Source organism: Anabrus simplex, chromosome 1 (genome assembly GCF_040414725.1).
Source record: "Anabrus simplex isolate iqAnaSimp1 chromosome 1, ASM4041472v1, whole genome shotgun sequence".
NCBI classification, from domain to species: domain Eukaryota; kingdom Metazoa; phylum Arthropoda; class Insecta; order Orthoptera; family Tettigoniidae; genus Anabrus; species Anabrus simplex.
The window spans coordinates 600,524,637-600,547,290 of record NC_090265.1 but is presented as its reverse complement, the minus strand read 5'-3'; the positions used below and the strand labels follow the sequence as shown (position 1 = coordinate 600,547,290).

The 22,654-nt window shown below is 41.5% G+C and overlaps 1 protein-coding gene across 1 annotated transcript in view; it reads right to left on the bottom strand.

The window, feature by feature from the left end:
* Positions 1-12,006, bottom strand: part of LOC136857189 (inverted formin-2) — a 506,484-nt gene extending 494,478 nt beyond the window's left edge. The window contains exon 1 of the mRNA XM_067135641.2: positions 11,955-12,006. Within this exon, the coding sequence (XP_066991742.2) occupies positions 11,955-11,994 (40 nt within the window). The 5' untranslated portion in view covers positions 11,995-12,006. The remainder of the gene's footprint in view (positions 1-11,954) is intronic.
* Between the last annotated feature and the right edge of the window lie 10,648 nt (positions 12,007-22,654).

Genomic DNA, 22,654 nt, shown 5'->3' with positions numbered 1-22,654 from the left:
CTCATTAGTGAGTATTCGGCGAGTATAGTCTGCATTCAGGAAGCAACCTGAGACCAGGTCATCATGCGGTCTTTAGACATTTTCGACTATACTCGATAGAGCAACATTATGCTAACCGGCCTTCCGGTGGAGTTGGCATTTTTGTCCGTTCTGATATCTACAGCGAAGAGGTTCCACTAAGAACCCCACTGGAGGCTGTAGCAGTTTGCGTTTCGTGGCCTGTCATAGCAAGTGTGTGTAATATTTATTTTCCACCAGGCCAGCCTCTTAACATAAACGATATCACTGATCTTATAGATCAGCTTCCATCTCCATTCCTGTTATTGGGAGATTTTAACGCCAATCACCCAATATGGGGCTCTGAAAAGCCTTGCCCCAGGGGGAGGGAGTTGGTAACATTAGTAAGAGACCTGGATTTCTGTATTTGAATACAGGTGAAAGAACTCATTTCAGTGTACCTTACGGCACATACTCTCGCATAGACGTTAGTCTATGAGCCGAACGTTGGTTCCGCTGTTTCGGTGGAATACACACGATGATCTCTGTGACAGTTACAATTTTTCCAATTGTTCTTACTTTGTTGAAACAGAAATCCGTCGAGGCTCCTCCTCGATGGACTCTTAAACATGCCGACTGGCCAAAGTTCACATCACTAGATGTTTTTAACGACACCGGGTGAGTTGGCCGTGCGGTTAGGAGCGCGCAGCTGTGAGCTTGCATCCGCGAGATAGTGGGTTCGAATCCCACTGTCGGCAGCCCTGAAGATGGTTTTCCGTGGTTTCCCATTTTCACACCAAGCAAATGCTGGGATGTACCTTAATTAAGGCCACGGCCGCTTCCATTCCTAGGCCTTTCCTCTCCCATCGTCGCCATAAGACCTATCTGTGTCGGTGCGACGTAAAAGCAAAATAGCAAAAAGAAACTTTAACGACGGCGATATAACTTACATAACACAAGTTCTTCTTGCTGCTGCTGAGGAGTCATTCCATCGTTTTCACGGACTCGTCGCCGAAAACTCGTTCCTTGGTGGAACGAAGAAATTGCAGCAGCTATCAAAGAACGCCGTCGCGCTCATAAACGGTATCTTAGGCAGCCTAATGTGGCCAACTTGTTAACATTTAGAAACCTCCGTGCTAAGGCGCGGTTCTTATTCGGCAGAGTAAGAAAGCTTCGTGGGAGAGATATGTGTCGTCTATGCTTTCACATACACCGTCATCTCATGTGTGGACTAAACTTCGACGTGGATCATCTTCAGCACCGGCAATTTCCATTGCAGGCAGAATCGTCACTGAACCACTCTCGATTGCTAATCATCTAGCCAGTCATTTCGCGGATGTATCTGGCTCCGGGTATTACCATCGTGATTTCCTCACTCTCAAGCGGGACGCAGAACGTCATCACCTCGGTTTTGCCACGAATGCTTCAGAGGACTATAGCGAGCCCTTTACGGAGTAGGAACTCCGCAGCGCCTTGGCGCTTTGCGAGGGCAGGTCTCCCAGACCAGACAATGTCCATAACCAGATGTTGAAACATATTAGTGAGGATAGTCTGTTATATCTCCTCCGAATCTGAATAGAGGGTGAGTTTCCGTCTCAGTGGCGAGAGGGCATAGTCATTCCTGTCCTCAAGCCTGACAAAAATCCTAAATATGCATGAAGTTGCAAACCTATTTGTCTTACTAACTGTTTGTATAAGCTATTTGAGAGGATGGTAAATCGCCGACTTGCGTTGTGTCTGGAGAAAAAAGGACATTTGTTCGAGTACCAGTGTGGTTTTCGAGCCGCTCGCTAGACCACTGACCACTTGGTGCGCCTGGAGAGTTCTATCCAGGATGCATTTATCCGAAAACAGCATTTGGTGGCTGTGACGTAGAAAAGGTCTATGGTATCCCTTCAGTCCTGCATCAGTGGAGATTCCGAGGTAACTTGCCGGTATTTATTGCGATTTTCCCCTCCTTCTATTCCGTGTCCGAATAGGGAGGGCATATTCGCAATACCATGGAGTCCCACAGGGATCGGTTCTTAGTGTCACTCTGTTCGCGATTGCCATAAACGGTATCGTCGCTGCTGGTGGTTCAGCAGTAATATCGTCGCTATATGTGGACGATTTTGCTCTGCATGATAGCTCGCACAATATGTCAGTCGCAGAGTGACAATTACAGCAAGTTATTACGAGAGTGGAACAGTGGTCTTTAGAACATGGCTTTCGGTTTTCAACCGCAAAGACCTCTGTTGTACACTTTTGCCGGAAGCGCACTCTTCACTCGCATCCTGAGTTTTATTTAGGGAATGTCGCTCTTCCCGGAGTTGACATATGCCGATTTATTGGGCTCATTTTCGATAGCAAATTATCGTGGGAGCCACTCGTGCGGCAGTTAAAAGTGCAATGCACTAAGAAGTTGGGGGGCTGACCGCACGGAGCTCCTACGATTTTATAGGGCACATATTGTATCCAGGTTAGACTACGGCAGTGCAGCATATGGATCAGCAAGGCAAAGCGTCCATGCGAAACTGAATAGCATCCACCACAGCGGGGTTAGGTTGGCAACGGGAGCTTTTCGTATAAGCCCCATTGCTAGCCTGCTTGCTGAATCTGCCTTTACACCTGAGGAGCCAGCAAATGCTTCTGTCATATGCCGCAAATTTGCTACAGATGCCACTTCACCCAAGCTATCTTTGTGTATTCCACAATGGAAACCGTCGGTTGTACGCTGCTTATCCTCGAGCAACGCGACTGGTCCTGCGAGATGACGAGCAGTCAGCAGACCACGTCATCCGTTTGATGAGGGATAGTGGTTTGTTTTATCGCATCAAATACAGTAGAGATAATACGCGACACTGAGCGAGATATCGAGGGACAGCTTCTGGAACTCACTCTAGCGGATAGACCTGAACAGTACTGATTCTCTCATAAGAGCACGTGTATTTTTGTGTGAAGTTTTTGGTGTTATTTATGCGTTTTCAGTGAGTTGACATAAATAAATAGTAGTGTGTGTTATTCCTTGATATCTCCTCTCATCATGAGGGGAAAGGTATGTGCTGTGTTTGGCTGCAGTAATTACGAAGTAGAGAAAAGTGCGCGGTCGTTCTTCAGGTTCCCTCGTGACAAGAACATGTAAGTAATATTGTGTTTCCATATATATTCTTCCAGTGACAGAGATTTTTATAGTACTTCATAATCTTCTGACCTGCTCGACCCATATTTTAACTGGCATAAAATGCAATACGCATATTTTATTGTATAGTGCAGCAGTTTAACCTTCAATACTAATATGTTGTTGTAGGTGTGATCTGTGGGTTTTGAAATGTCACAGAAGTGATTGGATAAGGTGTACAAGAAAGAAGGGACGTTACGCTTATATAAGAATTATAAGATCTGTTCAGATCATTTCCAGGCCAGCGACTTTAGAAATCCTCGACTATACAGCCAAGGGTATGCTACATATTTACCCTAATTGTACGTAAATATTCCTCAAAGCATGACTAACGACAACATTTTCATACTTTTCTTTCTTTTATCCCTCTTCTCAGATTAAAGCCGGGATTTTATAGATTTTCTTTCTGTTAGTAGGCTTCATGTTAAGAGGAAAATTGTCCGGCTTTTAATTGTTAATTCATTGCATCATATGTGTAAGGAATGTGCCGATGTTTTTATTGACAAGTGTCTTAATGTGATGATACAATGTTTTTAATTGAGAAAAAAAGACAAATCCAACCGTAAAAGTTCAGGCAGGAATGCTAAAGCTAAAAAAGTAATGCATAAATGAAAGATCAAGCCATTTCACAGCAGCTCATTTCATATCTTGTTTATGTGTCTAATTTCAGTCTTTGAATAATAACCTTTTAAATAATTCTTCATTCATTTATCCAGAATTGCTTTGGCAACTTCGAAGTTAATATCTCAATAACACTTTCTTTCTAGACGTAATTTATTTATCCATTTCCGTTTATACATTTCCATTGATATTTGAATTTAGCGCGATTTATTCAGGTCAAGTCACTAGGAGCGCCACCGTCGAATTGTCTCCCATTTTAGTAAGGCGAAATCCGTAAGTGTCGCGTATTATCTCTACTGTATTTGGTCGCATATAAACGTAGAGTTTAGTATTAGTCTTTGTATTATTGTTCAGTACGTTTTGTTGATTTGACTCTGTTTTAGTTTGTGTCTGTGTATTTGAATGTTTTTAAAATAGTTATTTGTATGATATATTATTGCATTTTAAGGCAATGTCTTATTCTACCATACTCTATCATCTATCACTTACCGAAAATAAGGCATTGCGAATTAGACCCACTGATTTTTTAAAAATTCACAATCATTGTTCATCTTCATTTGTTTTAAATTCCAGTCAGTGGATACATTTTACAATTTTAATTATCATATCATGTCGTCCATCTCGTACCTTTCAGGGCCGATGACCTTAGATGTTAGGCCCCTTTAAACAACAAACATCATAATCAACATCAACAATCAAGTAACAAGTCGAGATCTTCACATTTACACAGGTAGTCGTCTGGTAACGGTATGTGAAATCTCAGGAAGTAACCCAGAGAATGCCCATGTCCACTGAAAAACTGAGTTAAGATGTACGCTGACACGAACAATTTTTACTTCCGAAGATATTGGAAAAAATATACTTCCAGTCCCACTGCTTGTCCAAAGGATAGTCCAATCATTTAGCATTTCCTTCTGGAATTCTCTTTTTATTGTTGCGACAGAAATTACATTAAAAACTGTATTCTTCAATTGAGCGCGCGGATCGGCGGTAGCAGTGTAGGCTTCAGCCTACAAGCAGTGCCGGATTAAGGTGTTTGGGGGCCCTGGGCTATTTAAAAATGTGGGGCCCCTTCTTCGTAACATCACGTAAGACTAGCACACTGAAGTTGTTTTAGAACTACTTCCACTTAAATTGAATAGGGAAGACTACAATTTTTCTCTATTTTTCATGTTAATATTTCATAATGCCAAAACATTTTTGTCTCATCATCACTATAAAATCGACATACAAAACAGATCTTACGTTTCTTGGCACCACTAGGACATATCTATCCATTTTACAAGAACATCACAGTTGTAACTTACGAATGGTTCAATAATCAGAGGTGAACTGGAAGTTCTCTTCCAGATGCAAAGATATAGTATAGCATGCGCATTCCACCATGCTTCCCCTGTCCCCTCCCGCTCACTTCCTAGACATCTTCCCCGCTTCCTCTCTGACCGTACTCGCAAGCTGCCAGATTTAAATTTTCGTCAACAATAACCTTTACAATAATTACAGTGCGTAAGTAGTGAGGATTCGTGTCTTCGGACGGTAACTGATTCTAGCAGTAATGAAATATTAACGCCGACAGCTGATAAGAAGGACGGAAGAGTGCGTGTTCGATATTTTGCGAGCGTAAATATTCATATACATCCACGAAGGTGGAGCAGCAGGTCTTTTTACACAATTTTAGGTTCGGCCAAGGGCCGGGGCCCCTTGGCACGCGGGGCCCGGGGCTGCAGCCCCTTTAGCCCCCCCCGTTAATCCGGCCCTGCCTACAAGTGACCACTACAGGTCCGTGGTCCGACAGCTCTGTACTCCGGCCGCCAAACCGAACAGATGACGAGTGGCCACGGCTGGACCGTGGCACTAAACACCTGCAATCGGGAGACGGAGAGGGGCTGTCCTGAGAATGCTTTTTTGCGGTTTTCCATTCTCCTGCTATAAGGCGGATTGCCGGCACACTTCCTAGTGTACGCCACGGCCATTTACTTCACAAAAATAAATCTCCCTATCATAAGAGTCGGCGTTGCCGTCTAGGAAGCCCACCGTCCCCTTCAGGAACGGAGTGTGGGTAGATTGAGCGCGCTGCATGTTTGGCAAGCTGATCAGCTCGTTCCATTCCCTCCATGCCCATATGACCTTCAACCCATGGTGTACATATATGTAGGGCACTGTGCGAAATTGTTCTCCTAATGTTACAGACAATTGGCTGACAACTATATTCATACTGAACTTCTTTAATAGCCCTAGCACAACTTGAAGTGATGTCTGGCTCAGTTACGGCTTTCTGGTTGCCAGTATCCGGGACCCAAGTTTAGAGCCACCGAGGGGGTTTATTTGTTAGCTAGAGTAGAAGTTGAAAGGAGAGGCAGGATCCAGTGATATGCAGTGGCAGAGGTAACGATTCCCACAGTACACAAGTCGCCATTTTTATTGCTGAAACTGTTCACAAATCCTGTAATTTTCATTAAAGAACTTTAAATCGAAGTAAGTGACTGGGTAGATTAAGCAACAACATTACTGTTTTTAGTGTGTGAACAATATTTCACAAAGTGTTCGTGTTTTAAACTTTTGTTCGTACGTCGCTCATTGTACAGAGATCCTTTCCGAATTCTAAGTTCGTTGTGGTACCAACAACCTTCTGAAGCTCTGATTGCAATTCAAGCACACCAGAAAGCAAAGCCGATTTCTTTTAAAAATTATTCAAGTAATAAACAGAAAAACATGGAAATTAAAAACGTCGCTAGAGTTTCATGTTTCCATGTTTTCGCCAAGATACAAATTGCGTTACATGAAGCACAACTCCGCTACAATTGGCAGCACTAAACTGGGGAAACGACCTTGTGATCCTCTAATATTTGCGCGGTAGGCGTCATCTTGGTAAGCCTGACTAGTTATGAAATCAGGAAATTTAATTATGTTTTTTTTTTTTTTTTGCTAAGGGCTTTACGTCGCACCGACACAGATAGGTCTTATGGCGACGATGGGATAGGAAAGGCCTAGGAGTTGGAAGGAAGCGGCCGTGGCCTTAATTAAGGTACAGCCCCAGCATTTGCCTGGTGTGAAAATGGAATTTAATTATGACAAAATAGTAAATTTTAATCAACTTTTCATCTTTAACAAGTAAAATTACCCACTTAGATATTAACAAATTAAATTGGTTAGTTAGAGCGAGTTGGCCGCGCGGTTAGGGGCGTGTAGATGTGAGTTTACATTCGGGAGATGGTGGATTCGAATCCCACCGCCGGCAGCCCTGAAGATGGTTTTCCGAGGTTTCTCATTTTCACATCAGGCAAATGCTGGGACTGTAACTTAATTATGGTCATGGTCGCTATCTTCCATTTCCCATCCTTGCGTCGCTGGGAACCTTCGATGTGTTAGTGCGAAAAAAATTGGTTGATATCGATATATTTTGTATGTTGCATGGTCGCTTTCCGCTGCTTTCCTCACCGAGCCCGAAGTTGCTATTACATATCAGTCTGCCAAGCCCACTGAAATACTCTCACCTGCTCTCACCAATCGATCATATGAACGAAATTTTCAGACCGTTCATAACAGAGACTGTCTTCACCAGCATCACTCATACCTCAGTCAATTCCATATTGTCAAATCCAAGTATGAGACTGGGACAGGTCAATGAACGTAACCAATTTGTTCTAGCCTACAACAGAGACACAGTGCGTTGTAAACACTAGGTCCCACCAGCAAAGGCATACCCAGTAGACAGAGCTAGTTAATTTAATTAATTAATACATTAACATACATGCATCTTAATTAAATGCTGTAATGCCTTTCTGCGTTCAGCCTGCAAACTTCAGTCAATTAACCAAGCGTCTGCACAACACTCTCTTTGCAACTAACTTTGTGAGCTTATTTAGTTCAATCAATCAATTAAATTCAATTCAATCAATCAATCAATCAACCAATCAATCAATCAATCACCAGTGATCTGCATTTAGAGCTGTCGCCCAGTTGGTTAGTTACTCTTTTCTTAAATGATTTCAGAGAAGTTGGAAATTTGTCAAACAATCCCCTTAGCAAATTACGCCTCTACGGCGTGGTAGTTAGTGTGATTATCTGCTATCCCTGGAGGCCCGGTTTCGATTCCCGACTCTGCCACGAAATTTGAAAAATGGTACGAGGGCAGGAACGGGGTCCACTCAACCTCGGGAGGTCAACTGAGTAGAGGGGGTTTCGAATCCCACATCAGCCATCGTGGAAATGGTTTTCCGTGGTTTCCACACTTCTCTTCCAGGCAAATGTCAGGATGGCACGTAACTTAAGGCCACGGCCGCTTTCTTCGCCCTTAATTGTCTGTCCTTTCAGATCTTCCCATCCCCCACAAGGACGCTGTTCAGCATAGCAAGTGAGACTGCCTGAGCGAGGTACTGGTCATCCTCCACCGTTGTATCCCAGACCCAAAGTCTCACGCTCCAGGACACTGTCCTTGAGGCGGTAGAGGTGGGATCCCTCGCAGTCCGAGGAGAAAATCAACCCTGGAGGGTAAACGGATTAAGAGAGAAAGAAAGAAAGAAAGAAAGAAAGAAAGAAAGAAAGAAAGAAAGAAATTACTCCAATTCCCAATTCCTCTCCTTATAAACAAATATCTACCCCAATTTTTACTCTTGAATTCCAACTTTCTCTTCATATTATAAACTTTCCTACTTTTAAAACCTCCATTCAAACTTATTCGTCAACCCTCCACTGACAGCTCGTCTCTTTACTTTCAAGTCTTCCCAGCGGAAGGTTTGCATCATTTTCGTAACAATAGCCTTTTATCGGAAAGCTTCCAGAACAAATCGTGCTGCTTTCCTTTGGATCTTTTCCAGTTCTCGTATCAAGTAATCCTAGTGAGGGTCCCCCATGACCATATGAAGAGATCTGTAACATTTATTTACAACCTCGCGACCCAATGAAGATCTAATAATACTGTTATTGGTTTCATGTCCCAGTATCTGCTTTTGCGATCTTCGAAGACGCCGAGGTGCGGGAATTTAGTCTCGCAGGAGTTCTTTTACGTGCCGGTACCGTCACGAGGAGGACGTATTTGAGCACCTTCAAATACCACCAGACTGAACCAGGATCGAACTTGCTAAGTTGGGGCCAAAAGGCCAGTGCCTTAACCGTCCGTGGCACTCAGCCCGGTCAATAAAGATCTTTCAGTGATCCCTATGAGATAATTTCACTCCATCAACACAGTATTAAGAAATGAAAAGATTTTTCCTTTTGGTGAAACTTACAACCACCATATCATAATACGATGCTGTTGGCTGTCCACCTCGCAATACTGTCGAGGCAAGGTTAAATTTAGGAATGAATTAGATGAATGAAACAGTGCATATGAACTGGCTTTTTATTCTAACATTATTATAAACTGAGTATAGCAAGAGTCACCTTGGTCTTCCTCTGCTCCTCTTACCCTCCATTACTGAATCCGTTATTATCCTAGGTAACCTATCCCCCTCCATTCATCTCATATGACCTCAACATCGAAGTAAGTTCATGCTCACTGTTTCATTCATCCATTTCATTCCTAAATTAACCCTTATCTCATCACTGCCAGTATCTTCTTGTCATCGTTTCCCGGCTTCTACCAGCAATCATGTCTGTTATTTCCAGCTTATGAATACAAATATTCTGAACCACCCAGCTTTCTCTCTCGTACAGTAGAGTCGGTCTGAAAACATATCGATGTCAGAGAACTCACTTCTTTCTCACAGAATGCCGTTGATCACAATTGCGAGATCACTGTATTTGTATTTTTACATCGTGATTCGATTTTACTTATCACATTATTATTAGGGGGGAAAAAAGATATACATGCCAGGCTGAGAGGCGCAGACCGCTGAGCGCTGGCTTTCTGATCTCAGCAGGACCCCAATTAGAGTATGGTTTCAATGTATGGGACCCACACCAGGATTATTTGATACGAGAAGCGGAAAAGATGCAAAGGAAAATAACATGATTTGTTATGCGTGATTTCCGACAAAAGCTGGCCCCACGTTCTACTGGTAGCGTGCCTGCCTCTTACCCGGGGGCCCGGGTTCGATTCCTGGCTCTGCCACGAAATTTCGAAAGTGGTGCGAGGGCTCCAACGGAGTCCACTCAACCTCGGGAGGTAAACTGAGTAGATGGGGGTTCGAATCCCACCTCAGGCATACTCGAAGTGGTTTTCCGTGGTTTCCCCACTTCTCCTCCAGACAAATGCCAGGATGGTACCTAACTTAAGGCCACGGCCGCTTCCTTGTCTCTTCCTTGTCTCTCCCTCCCAATCTTCCCGTCCCCCAACAAGGCCCCTGTTCAGCTTAGCAGGTGAAGCTACTGGTCAGGGTAATGGTCCTCCTTCCCAGTTGTATTCCACGACCCAAAGTCTCACGCTCCAGGTCACTGCCGTTGAGGCGGTAGAGGTTGGATCCCTCGATGTGTCCCGAGGAAAACTAACGCTGGAGGGTAAACGGATTAGGAAAGAAAAAGAATATATATTTTATTTTCTCTTTGCAGACTTATATTACAACTACAAAATTATGGATTATAATTTGGAACCTGGTCGTCCTCGTCCACTACTTCTGCATTTTGCATAACACAATTGGTTATACATCCCTGATGGCCTTATGCCTTTTGCTGTCTAACATTTAATTTAAATCAACCCCGTGAAATGAGCCATTTGGTTGTAACAACATTACAGACGAATTTACGATCCAACATTTTGTATTCAAACTAGTAAAATCTTTTACAAGAGACAGCATAATGTGCATTCCTTTTATCACACAAAGTCTATAACAGGAAATGTTGTAAAATGATCTTCCATTACACTACCATATATTTCATGAAAAATATATGTTTAAAATAATCTTCGACACATGTCTTTGATAGTGCAATGCCTTGCCTTGTCGTCAACATTCACTTTTCTCCAGTGTTGCATGTCGGACTGTTGAAATAATTGCCTGCGACCAACTGTGTATGCGACAGAAATGAGACCCGTATAGTTCCATTTATAAAATAAAATAATACATTTGGTATCGTTGCATCGAAGCTTATTAAAATAAATACTGTAGGGTCTCGCACGTGCCCCTTATTGTTTTTTGCTATTTATTTTACGTCGTACCAACACAAGAAGATCTTATGGCGACGATGGTGTACGATAGGGCGAGGACTGGGAAGGAAGCGACAATGGCCTTCATTAATATACAGCCCCAGCATTCGCCTGATGTGAAAAATGGGAAACCACCATCTTCAGGGCTGCCGGCAGTTGGATTCGAACGCACTATCTCTCGAATGCAACTCTGACAGCCCCGCATTGTTATTCCCCTAGGTGAAAACCACCTATCGCTATATTAAACTAGTTAGAATATATTTTAGATGAAAAGCTTATTTGTTGGGCCACCTTGTATATGTCACTCATAATAATAAGAAGAAGGAGAAGAAGAAGAAGAAGAATAAGAAGAAGAAAAGGAACGACACTCTCGAAGGTTGAAGGAAATTTGGAAGCAAAAGGAAATCGAACACAATGAAAAGTAACCAACGTTAATTCATCGTACCCTCCAAATGGGTTATTCGAAATAATAATAATAATAATAATAATAATAATAATAATAATAATAATAATAATAATAATAATAATATAAAGCTATCGAGGTGAACGTTGATATTCGTCGGCAGAGACAATAGAGAGACAATAGAAATCAGCTGGACCGAGCTCGATAGCAGCAGTCGCTTAAGTGCGGCCGGTATCCAGTAATCGGGAGATAATGGGTTCGAGCCCCACTGTCGGTAGCCCTGAAGATGGTTTTTCGTGGTTTCCCATTTTCACACCAGGCAAATACCGGGGCTGTACCTTAATTAAGGCCACGGCCGCTTCCTTCCAATTCCTAGGCCTTTCTTACCCCATCGTCGCCATAAGACATACCTGTGTCGGTGCGACGTAAAGAAAAAAAAAAATCAGCTGGGACTATCGGAATCATCTATACTTGACACTTTCTAAGGTAAAGGCATGACCGAATCCTAAATGAATAAAAGAGAGTATAATTCAAATGTGACCTTTTGATAAGAAATATGTGTGTGTGTGTGTGTGTGTGTGTGTGTGTGTGTGTGAGAGAGAGAGAGAGAGAGAGAGAGAGCGAGAGAAAGAGAGAGTACAATTCAAATGTGACCTTTTGATAAGATGATGTAGAGACTCCTGCTCCAATCTTACCAGATGTAAGCACGCAACACGGCGCGGTGGTTTGCATCATCACTTGTTTTGTACTGTTTTAGTTATGATGTAGATCATGCTCAGTCACACCCAGGCAACCCACACACTGAAACTGCCTGAAAAAAGAAAAGTCAGTAGAGACACTCCGGACAACTAACTTACATTAAACAGTAAACATTCTCTCTTTTAACGGTCGATGAAGTGAGAAAGCTCATAATGCAGAGCAATGGTAACCAAATTGCTTATGCATGGCGCTCCTTTTGAAACAATTCATTTTATCTTCATGTTTAGCTTTTACTCTTCTTCTTTTGAACTAAATGTACTAAGATTTATTATTATTATTATTATTATTATTATTATTATTATTATTATTATTATTATTATTATTATTATTATTATTATTATTATTATTATTATTATTTGCTACTTGCTTTACGTCGCACCGACACAGATAGGCCTTATGGCGACGATGGGACAGGGAAGGGCTAGGAGTGGGAACGAAGCGGCCGTGGCCTTAATTAAGGTACAGCCTGGTGTGAAAATGGGAAACCACGGAAAACCATCTTCAGGGCTGCCGACAGTGGGGTTCGAACCCACTATCTTCCGAATACTGGATACTGGCCGCACTTAAGCGACTGCAGCTATCGAGCTCGGTGTGTACTAAGATTTGCTAATAAGGGAGATCATGGAATATTCTATATAATAATAATAATAATAATAATAATAATAATAATAATAATAATAATAATAATAATAATAATAATAATTGTTACCGTGGTTTGGTGGATTAGCAGAGGTGAAAGAAGGTGCTGGGATGAATAGGTCTCAATATACGAAATTAAAGTTAATTTAAAATTTAACAAGGTTATATTATCTTTTTAAGATCAAGAAATAACAAATATAACAGGTACTCAGTAGCCTAGCAACAAATCGAGAATGTACAATTACAGTGTTACAGGATTTGGGCTCCGAGAGCCAGACACATAATTCTTGAGCAATTAGCCCAACTTTAGCCAGATACCAGGTTTGACAAAGGGGCAGAAAACCCAATCATGCCCAGGAGCTCTTGCTCCCTATTACTCAGTAAAGCCTGCTCGAGGCACACAGAAATCAAAATTTTAAGAAAGAGCAACCCGCTCTTAAAGTTCAAGCCTATCAAAGGCCACACCAAACTCCACCTTCAAGCTGACCTCCAAGCACACGAAAACAGGGGTAAAAATACCCAACCTACTGAGACCTATTAAGTAAAGAAACAGGTCAATTACATGGCCTCCAAAATACCAACTTGAGAGGAGGCGAAACAGCACTCCTAATACACTTTATTAAAACCTACTTGGCACTAGGCCGCATATGCAAGGGCTAATCCCATACTAAAGAGGTGACACGATAGGAAAACTTATTACATTACGAAACGAAGAAAAATGGTTGAGAAAACGTAGTCACCTCAAAAACAATATGAAAGGGAGCTCGAGAGGGTTAGGCACTCTCTATCCCAATTTGTAGTTTAAGGAGATAGAATTTATGCCAAGAGTCTATTACATTTTAGATGGAATTTTACATGGTAAAAGGTATCGAACCTGCCCCGAGAGTTAAACTGCTGAGCTAGCAAGAAAAGAAGTTATTAAAAGGCTATTACCTTATTGCTGAACTGCTGCCCGAAGAAAGAGGCGCTTCCCGCCCCCTGCTACATAATTGCACTAAGAGAGATGTTACTGAAGTGGCGCAGAGACCCGAAAATCAGCAGTTTATATACCCTCGCGGAACATTCGAGACCTTTCATGAATGATAACACCCGCCCACAAGCATTTTATTGGACGGCCAAAACATTACAAGTCAAAACTGAAGAAGACATCTAGGATTGGTGGAAAATTAATTACAAAAATTACTCATTGGTCGAATTCAAAACTGGCGGAAAGAGAAGGGTTATACAGCCAACCTAAACAATGACTGAAAGAAATTTAACAAAGAACAAACTTATGCATACTAAAATTCTTCAAAAAAAAGTTCTTTCACTTCGCACTAGGGTGCACCGTTGTATTTCTTCAGTAGTGCCATCTAGAAGAGAATGTTCACACTTCTCACTACAGAGAAAACAAAAATAAATCGAAAAAGACACAGTTCAGAACTCTTCAAAATTTACAGATAGGGACATCTTCTGATAACCTTTAGAATTAACATGGTTGTTAGAGTTCAGGCTTCCTACAGTAGAGGAGTTTCAACTGACGCAAAGTTTGAATTAGCGGCGCGGAGGTGTACCGCCTGGTACAATAATAATAATAATAATAATAATAATAATAATAATAATAATAATAATAATAATAATAATAATAATAATAATAATCTTTGGCTAGTGGTTTAACGCAACACCTAGATTATAAGACCTAATAACAGCGTGGTGACGTCACGCTAAGGAGGCGGTGGCAATGCAGAGAAACGCGGAACATGGTTAAACACAGGCATGATTTTATTAATTTTTTTCCAATGGAATAATTTATTTACTGACAAATAGCGTTTCAAATTTAAAATATATTAAATTATACTGTCGTTATTACCGTACTTTAGTGACTCTGCCATTAAAGAAAAACGGCAAACAGTTGTAAAACACGACAGCATTTTGCAATGTTAACTTAGTTAGGCTAAATTGCAGGATGTTACAAACATATTTCAATTTAAATAGGCATTACATGATCTTAAAAGCAAACTAGCACGTATAATATTAGCATAGGCCTAACATCTAAGTTGATGTAGCATCACTGGCAGTATTTGCACATGAGCCTACAATGTTTCCTTCCTTGAAGTTCATGTATGGTTTAATGAGAATTTCACCTACCATCGATGTTACCAATTTGTCATTCTGTTCGAAACCTTGAACTTTATGTTTTATGTATTCCAGAAATTATGTAAGCTTCTGTCCTAATATTGGACTACCATTCAGACTGGAGCCTACTCTTTTAAAATTATTGACATGTGGTAACATTAAATTGCTACGGTACTATGTTTCATAAATTTGTAAAAATCGCACGGCTTGGCCTTGCTCAGCCCGAAGGCCTGCAGATTACGATGGGTCTTGTGTTCGGCAGGACGAATCCTCTCAGCCGTTATTCTTGGCTTTCTAGACCTGGGTCGCTATCTCACCGTCAGACAGCTCGCAAATGTAATCACGCAGGCTGAGTGGACCTCGAACCAGCCCTCAAATAGAGGTAAAAATCCCTGACTTGGGAATGGAACCCGGGTAAGAGGCAAGCATTATATCCCTTCACCACGGGGTCGGACATAAATTCGTAAACATGAGGAGATATCAGACAGAAGGTTGAACAAATAACAAGAAAATCATACATATACTCCTTTATGAACTAAGAAATGTTTTAACTATGACTATTAAATTAACTGTGGGGACATCATCCTCGGTGTTCAATTCACCAACTAGGACTAGAATTAACTTATTTCTTGAATCTTTCTACACATTGTTACACTCATTCCTTGTGATGCAGCTATGATGTTTTGTAACTAAAGAATATAGCCTACCGCATTTGTATTAGTAATTTTGTCCACATATACTGTATATTAGAAATATTTTATACTTTAATAAAACCCGTTTAGAATAAAGTCCATGTCCTATAAGATGATTGCATATGCTATGCAGTATGGTTGCCTTGGTGTATCGACGTACAGAAAAAATACTTACGTTCCCTTCATCACAGTACAACAACCATCAGGTAACAACATGTTTATTGTATTTTTCAGCTGTGTAAGATTGTGGATTGAAATTCTGTGTATGAGACATGTACTATCTTCAATGGCTCTATTTATTGCTCCCCTTTCTATTCTACATTTTTGCCTGGTTCTTCTCTTCATCTGCCAGAATGTGACTATAAATATGATGGGCAGTTGGGAAAGATATAAGCCACTGCAGTCTCTGACAGTCATGATCTTGGAAGAGGAATAGTTAACGTTTTTCCTGAGGATCAGTACCAGTTACTTCCCATAAAATATCACCGACTTTGAAATGTCTGTGGCATACCTGTAAAATAATGTATCACCGTGAGCGAAATTCGTGCATTTACAGAGTGAATCGGCCTACACCAACAGCTCTTGTAGGTGATATGTTTTAATGCGTATAATAATAATATTTAAAAAAATACCGTTGAAATAATGTATCCCATGATTGTGAGCTAACATAACCTTATATCATTGAAGAGTAAATATGCCTACAAATCACCAGCTGTTGCGTGTAGTTAAATACTCATTATGATTGTGTGAGAATGTAATAATAATAATAGTTACTCACCATTGAGTTATTAGTAAATCTGTAGTCTTGTATTGGAATTGCACGTAAACATATCTGCCGCATAACCTCGTCTTTCGTAAACTTAATGCATGCACTTCGTTATCACTGTCGGAATTCTCCTTACAGTTGAGTACGCAACACATCAGTAGCATTACGTACAACGGTACTGGCGATTGGCACCATTAAACGAATTAAAACTCTTATAATTTCAGTGTTACATGGCCAAACTCATTGCTGTGTTCTTCTTCTTCTTCTTATTCTTGAAAGGTGTGGTTGGACTCATGTGTTATCGTCCAGTCACGAAAACATTAATTACTTCAACACTGACACATGTATCACTCGTATTGTACGTTAAAAATGTAATTGATAGAAAAACATACCATAGGAGTCACACAAGAAACGATGATGACATATAAGACAGAGATTAAAGTGATTTATATCCCACCAAAATTATGATAAACATTTTGCAATGGAAGAGTGAGCATAAAGAGAATGTCAGAGGATTATAATACAATATGTGCATCATCAAGAAAATGAATTATGCTGTTAACAAGAGCAGGAGTTAGAGAGGATAATAAACACGAAATACTTGTGGGGAAGGGGATGCCCATGTTAAGAAAAGAGGATAGGAAGCGTTGGCGGGGAACATCAAAAGCAGGACATTGTAACAGGAGGTGATTACTGTCAGTATCAGACAAGCCACAAGCACAGGAAGTTGGGGGAGGAAGATGAAAACGATTTTTATATTGGGGAGTAAGGGCATGATTAAAACGTAGACGTATAATAGATGTGATATGGCGCCGAGAGTACGTACCATAATAAAACTACGGTTTAGGAGGAATAACAGGTTGTAATTGATGATAAAAACGTCCCTTATCTCGTGACGTTTCATTCCAATCGGACTGCCAATTTCGATATGCTATATCCCGCACTTCATGAATGAGATCAGAAGGGGGATCGCAAGAAAAAGAGGGGGAGATTGTTGTGATGCTCGTTTAGCTGCCTGATCAGCAGTCTCATTCCCCATGATACCAGAGTGACTGGGAACCCAAACTAGAGTTATATAAACACCAGAACGAGTAAGGATATATAAGAGATACTTAACGCTATATAAGTACCAATTAGGGGAAGAAAGAGGCGAGCATAAGGCATGCAGAACATTTTGTGCATCCGTGAAAATCGTAACCTTATCATAAGCATGTGACCTGATGGTAATGAGGGCTTGTCGAATAGCAAACAATTCGGCGGTAAAAACAGAAAAGGCAGAAGGGAGGGAAAACTCAGAGAGAGTATACGGTTGGGGGATATAAAAGGCTGCTCCAACGCCGTGTGCTGATTTTGATCCGTCAGTATAAATACTTACTTCCCTTATGTAGAGGGAAAGTCGAATACGTTTAGTTGCAAGAGGGGAAAGAGGAGTAGAATGTGTTAGACAAGAAAATGATTCAGAAGAAGATATAATTACTTGAGGACAAAAGGACTGACTGTCATAAGGGATAGAGTATAAAGGCAATGTGGGTAAACGGAGGAGCTCAACTTCTCTTGGTATAAGAGAACGAAATGCGGTATATAAAGCAGGGACACGGTTTCCACGGGGAGATTTGGAAGTATAATAAGAATGTAAAAGTCGTAGCTTGGGGATAAGCTGAGACCGGGTGACAGTAAAATGTTTGAGGACATACTTAGCAGCTATGGTCTGTCGCCGAATCTTTAAAGGCTGTTCACCGGCTTCTACTAATAAGGCGTTGGTTGGTGTAGTTTTAAGTGCTCCTAAACTCATTGCTGTGTTATTACTGAAAAGGTTCAAGCTTGCCTCCCGATGCTGACGTCACAGTATATTCCCAGAACAGTCGTGAGGCCTTATATATCTAGGAGGTGTTGATTAGAGTGCTCTTTTATTTTCCTTCAAATTATTGATCAGGATGACCAACACTCTAACGCTCAAATACCAGTTCACGTTGTTTCCAACCACCCTATGCATACTAGCTGTATTTACCCGTCGTTGACGCGACAATCACCTAGATGTGCATGATTGCACTTTTGTCCACCCTTCATATTTCCTTCCATATTTTGAGGAACATTAGTGGGCATGCCTCTTCCTATCAATGGCTTGTCGTGATGTAGTCCCTTCCTCGCTCTCTGTCGCACTTTACACTTTCATATTGATTTAGTTTTTTGCATTATTGATAATGTTGATTTGATCTCTTCCTTCCCATACAAAAGAAAGCCAAATATTGGGTTAATATTCAAAGAATACTAACAGATGTATAAAGCCTTTAAAACGTTGCCGAAACGAACTCCAAGGCAAATATCTTTACAGCCTGTAGAGTTAGTTACCGGCTGTTGTACTTAACATTTCACTCAACTGCCACTGATATTTCCCTTACTTTTAGTTGTATCGGAAAATGGTATAAGTTAGAACAAGAAGTCGCCATGAGCTATTTTCGTAAGAGAGATACATAGAGTTTTATGCTTTAGGCCCCTTCTGAAGCATCCACTGCGCCTGATTTTTTTGAGCAGCTTATAGCTAAGATCATACTCGACCTTATTCTAAACTTAAATATCAAGCTTAATTCAAATTCACCCATCCACCTTTCCGTAAGAGACACAGACAAACACTAAACTCAACTCCACATAGGTCTTTACAATGATGCCAGTGTTTTTATCAGAATAGCATATTAACCGACTGGAATGTCGCGTTTAAAAGCAAAGCTATCACATAAAATGCTCGATCAAATGAAAAACGGCACAGTTTCTCATTTTTCATGAACATTACTATGCTGGATATTCTAAACTTAAGAAAATGGAAATTGCAACACCATGGAGGCATTGGTCGTTTGTGTTGATTTTCAAGATATGGAAGGATGCCATGTAGGTATGTAAACGATCAAAGTTTCAGACCCATTGGATTGTTGCTATAGGTCTCCCCTCGTGATTGGTCGCGGAGGAATCAACTCCAGTATACGGACTCTGGTGTAGCGTAGTTGACTTGCAGTCTGTGCAGTGAAGTGTTCCCCGTCAAACATGCCTCGACGACAGAGAAGAGCACGCTATCAACAACTGTCGCCGTTTGAGAAGGCTCGGATAATTGGGCTGTGTGAGGCTGGATTATCGCTAAGGATTGTCGCTGCACGTGTTGGCCGACAGGCATCTACGGTACTACGTGTATGGCAGCAGTGGTCAAATGAGGGTACCCACTCTCGTAGACCTGGCACAGGCCCAGCGCGACAGACAACTGTGAGAGAGGATCGCCGCATCATTCGGATGGCCCGGATGGAACCCCATGCAACAGCAGCGCAAATTCGAGCAGCTGTGGCACCCCACGTTACACAACAAACAGTTGGTAATTGCCTGCGTGCAGCTGGCTTACGAGCCCGTGTCCCTGCAGAAGGTGTTCCATTGACCCCACAACTGCGACGTGTAAGGCTGGCCTGGTATCGAGAAAGATCGATGTGGGTCGACGAATGTCATAGGGTCGTCTTCAGTGATGAATCGCGCTTCTGTCTTGCCCGCAGTGATCGCCGGAATCGTGTGCGCCGACGTACCGGGGATAGTTGCCACCCAGCTCTTACTGTCGAGAGGTACACAGGTCCAACACCAAGCATTATGGTCTGGGGAGCTATTGGCTTTAATGTAAAATTACAATTAGTGCTTGTTGAAGGCACTATGACTGATCGACAGTACGTTGATAGGGTACTCAATCCAGTAGTTGTCCCTATGATGGCGAACATTGCTAATGGGATGTTTCAGCAGGACAATGCCCGGGTTCACACTGCATGCATCTCCAGAGAAGCTCTCCACGACATCTCAACCTTAGAATGGCCCGCCATATCCCCGGACCTCAGTCCTATTGAGCATGTGTGGGACATAATGGGTCGACAACTGGCCAACCGTCCTCAGCCACCCACAACTCTGGAACAACTGACCCGTGCAGTGCAGCAAGCATGGGCCACAATTCCTCAGGAAGCGATCCAGGGCCTTACTGACTCCATGCCTCGACGAATTCATCAATGTATTGCAGCTCGTGGTGGGCACATCCTGTATTGATTGTTGTCCAAACTTGCGGTCAGAGGGGCCTGAAAGTGTAATCTTCGAATCACAACCGAACACTCGTCCTGCATGTTCAATTGCAGCAATGTAGCACCACTCCTTCTGGGTGTTGCAATTTCCATTTTGTTCAGTGTAATAATCCAAGTTCCAGAGTTGGCATGACCCGGACGCAGACGCCGGTGAATGCTACTCTGCCGTTTTCCGTTAAGTGTGCACGCTCCCCATTTCTATCAGTGCTTCTTAGCAGGGATCGAATAGCTGGAATACTACGAGGGCCAGTGTGTCACGTACTAGTAGTTATCGGAACTAGAAGAATGGCACGCTAAAAAATAAAGTTATCCAAATCCCCAGCTACTTCCTGCAAAAAATTCAGGCAGGCTGTTCTAGCGGACACCAGCACTAATGCCATCTATCCGAGATGAGTGGTAGCAGAAGAGACAAAGCACATCACAATTAACAATAATAATATAATTTTATTATATGGTCTTTCGATATTGTAGGCTTTCTTTCTACTCTGTGATGTTGGAGCATCCAATGCAAAGGGAGTCCTTTCTCCTTTCATGACGTCCCATCACGAATTTTTTTTCTCATTTTGGTAGTAATACAATTTTCCTTACCCTTACGAGCTGATGACCACGTGGTTTCTATCACCTTAAGACAATCACGACCAACGCCAGTTAACACGAATGAGCAATATTTCCAAGTCAGCGATGCTCGGTGTTGACATGGACTAAGCAATCAGCCAGTACTGTACGGTAAAGCTGTATAAGACTTAAATTATCGGGAATTTTATCCTGTATAATTTTTGTTGTGTTGTATTTATCGATACGACCACCAATGTATGTACAGTATGTCCAGCCCTTGTCCCGTTTCTTTACGGGCTCGGACATGAAAACACAGATATTTTAAAATTAAATGTTAGTTAGGTATTCCCCTAACCTTTTCACCCAGCGTAAATAAAATGAATTATAGCCTAAACTGTAGTTTATAACATTATATAACGATTTTTGCCCCCATCTAGCGGCGATGATAGGAATTGTGCTGGCTGCCGGAGCCTGTCGCACTCCTCTGGGGCAATGATTAATGAATGATTAATGAAATGAAATGATATTGGAGAGTGTTGCTCGAATGAAAGATGACAGGGAAAACCGGAGTACCCGGAGAAAAACCTGTGCCGCCTCAGCTTTGTCCAGCACAAATCTCACATGGCGTGACCGGGATTTGAACCACGGAACCAAGCGGGGAGAGGCCGGCGCGCTGCCGCCTGAGCCGGTCGAATGACTGAAATCAGGCTGTGGATTTTCATATAACGATTTTTTATTAAATTCCGTTCAGCCATTTTCTCATGGCTTGGAGTTGATATGGACTAAGCAACAAGACTCTAAATCATGATTATCTCCCTCATCATAGCCGATAACGATTCTAAGCAGGCCTACACCTTCATCTGATTTCACATTACTGAGGAATCAGTTCTTACTAAAGTGATAAAGATTTAAAATCTGTAATTATGAAATTAAAATCGAGATTTGTATGTAGAAGACTGAGGTATGAGTGATGCTAGTAATACCATTGCTTATGCAGCCAGTCCCTGTTATGAATGGTGTGAAGATATCGCTCATAGGGTCAGTTGGTGCCTGCATTTCAGTGGGCTTGGCAGACTGATATGTAATAGCAGCGGCTGGCTCGGTTAGGAAAGCAACGGGAAACTACCTCACTCCTCATTTCCCTAGTACGTATCTTCAATGGCGCCTAGGCTATTTATGACAGCTGTTGGCGGAGCTGCAGAGGATCAAACCAGCCTTCGGGCTGAATACCCAACATGCACAACATGTATGTAGAAAGTCAAATAAAGTTAATTTTTCGTTCCGATTACAATTCCTAAAAAAAAAAAAAAAAAAAAAAAAAAAAAAAAAAAAAAAAAAAAAAAAAAAAAACACCGAATATGCAACCTATAATTTCGTCCTTTGTCGACGTTTAAACTCGAGTACTGATAGTGATGCCGTGTGGCGCATTCGATGATAACAACAGCATAGTGTTTTCTCGACCTCGAAGTAGGACGGATTCAGTGTAATTTTCTGATCTCATATGGTACGGTGCATGTCTTTTAATAGACAAATCAAAGCCGATAAGCAGGCAAACTCTTTCCGAAACTATTATTAGTTATTTCATAATTACCGTTTTTACAGATAATTATATTACAACTTCTGAACTTATTTGTACATTATTTATAGTCCTCAAGGAACTTACTTTTAGCTATCAGGATATTAAAAAATATTTTATTATGATAAGATTACGCAAAGCTCCGTTGGACAGAGTTCAGAAAACTATTCTTTCCGTTCATCAGCAGCTTAAGACAGATTTA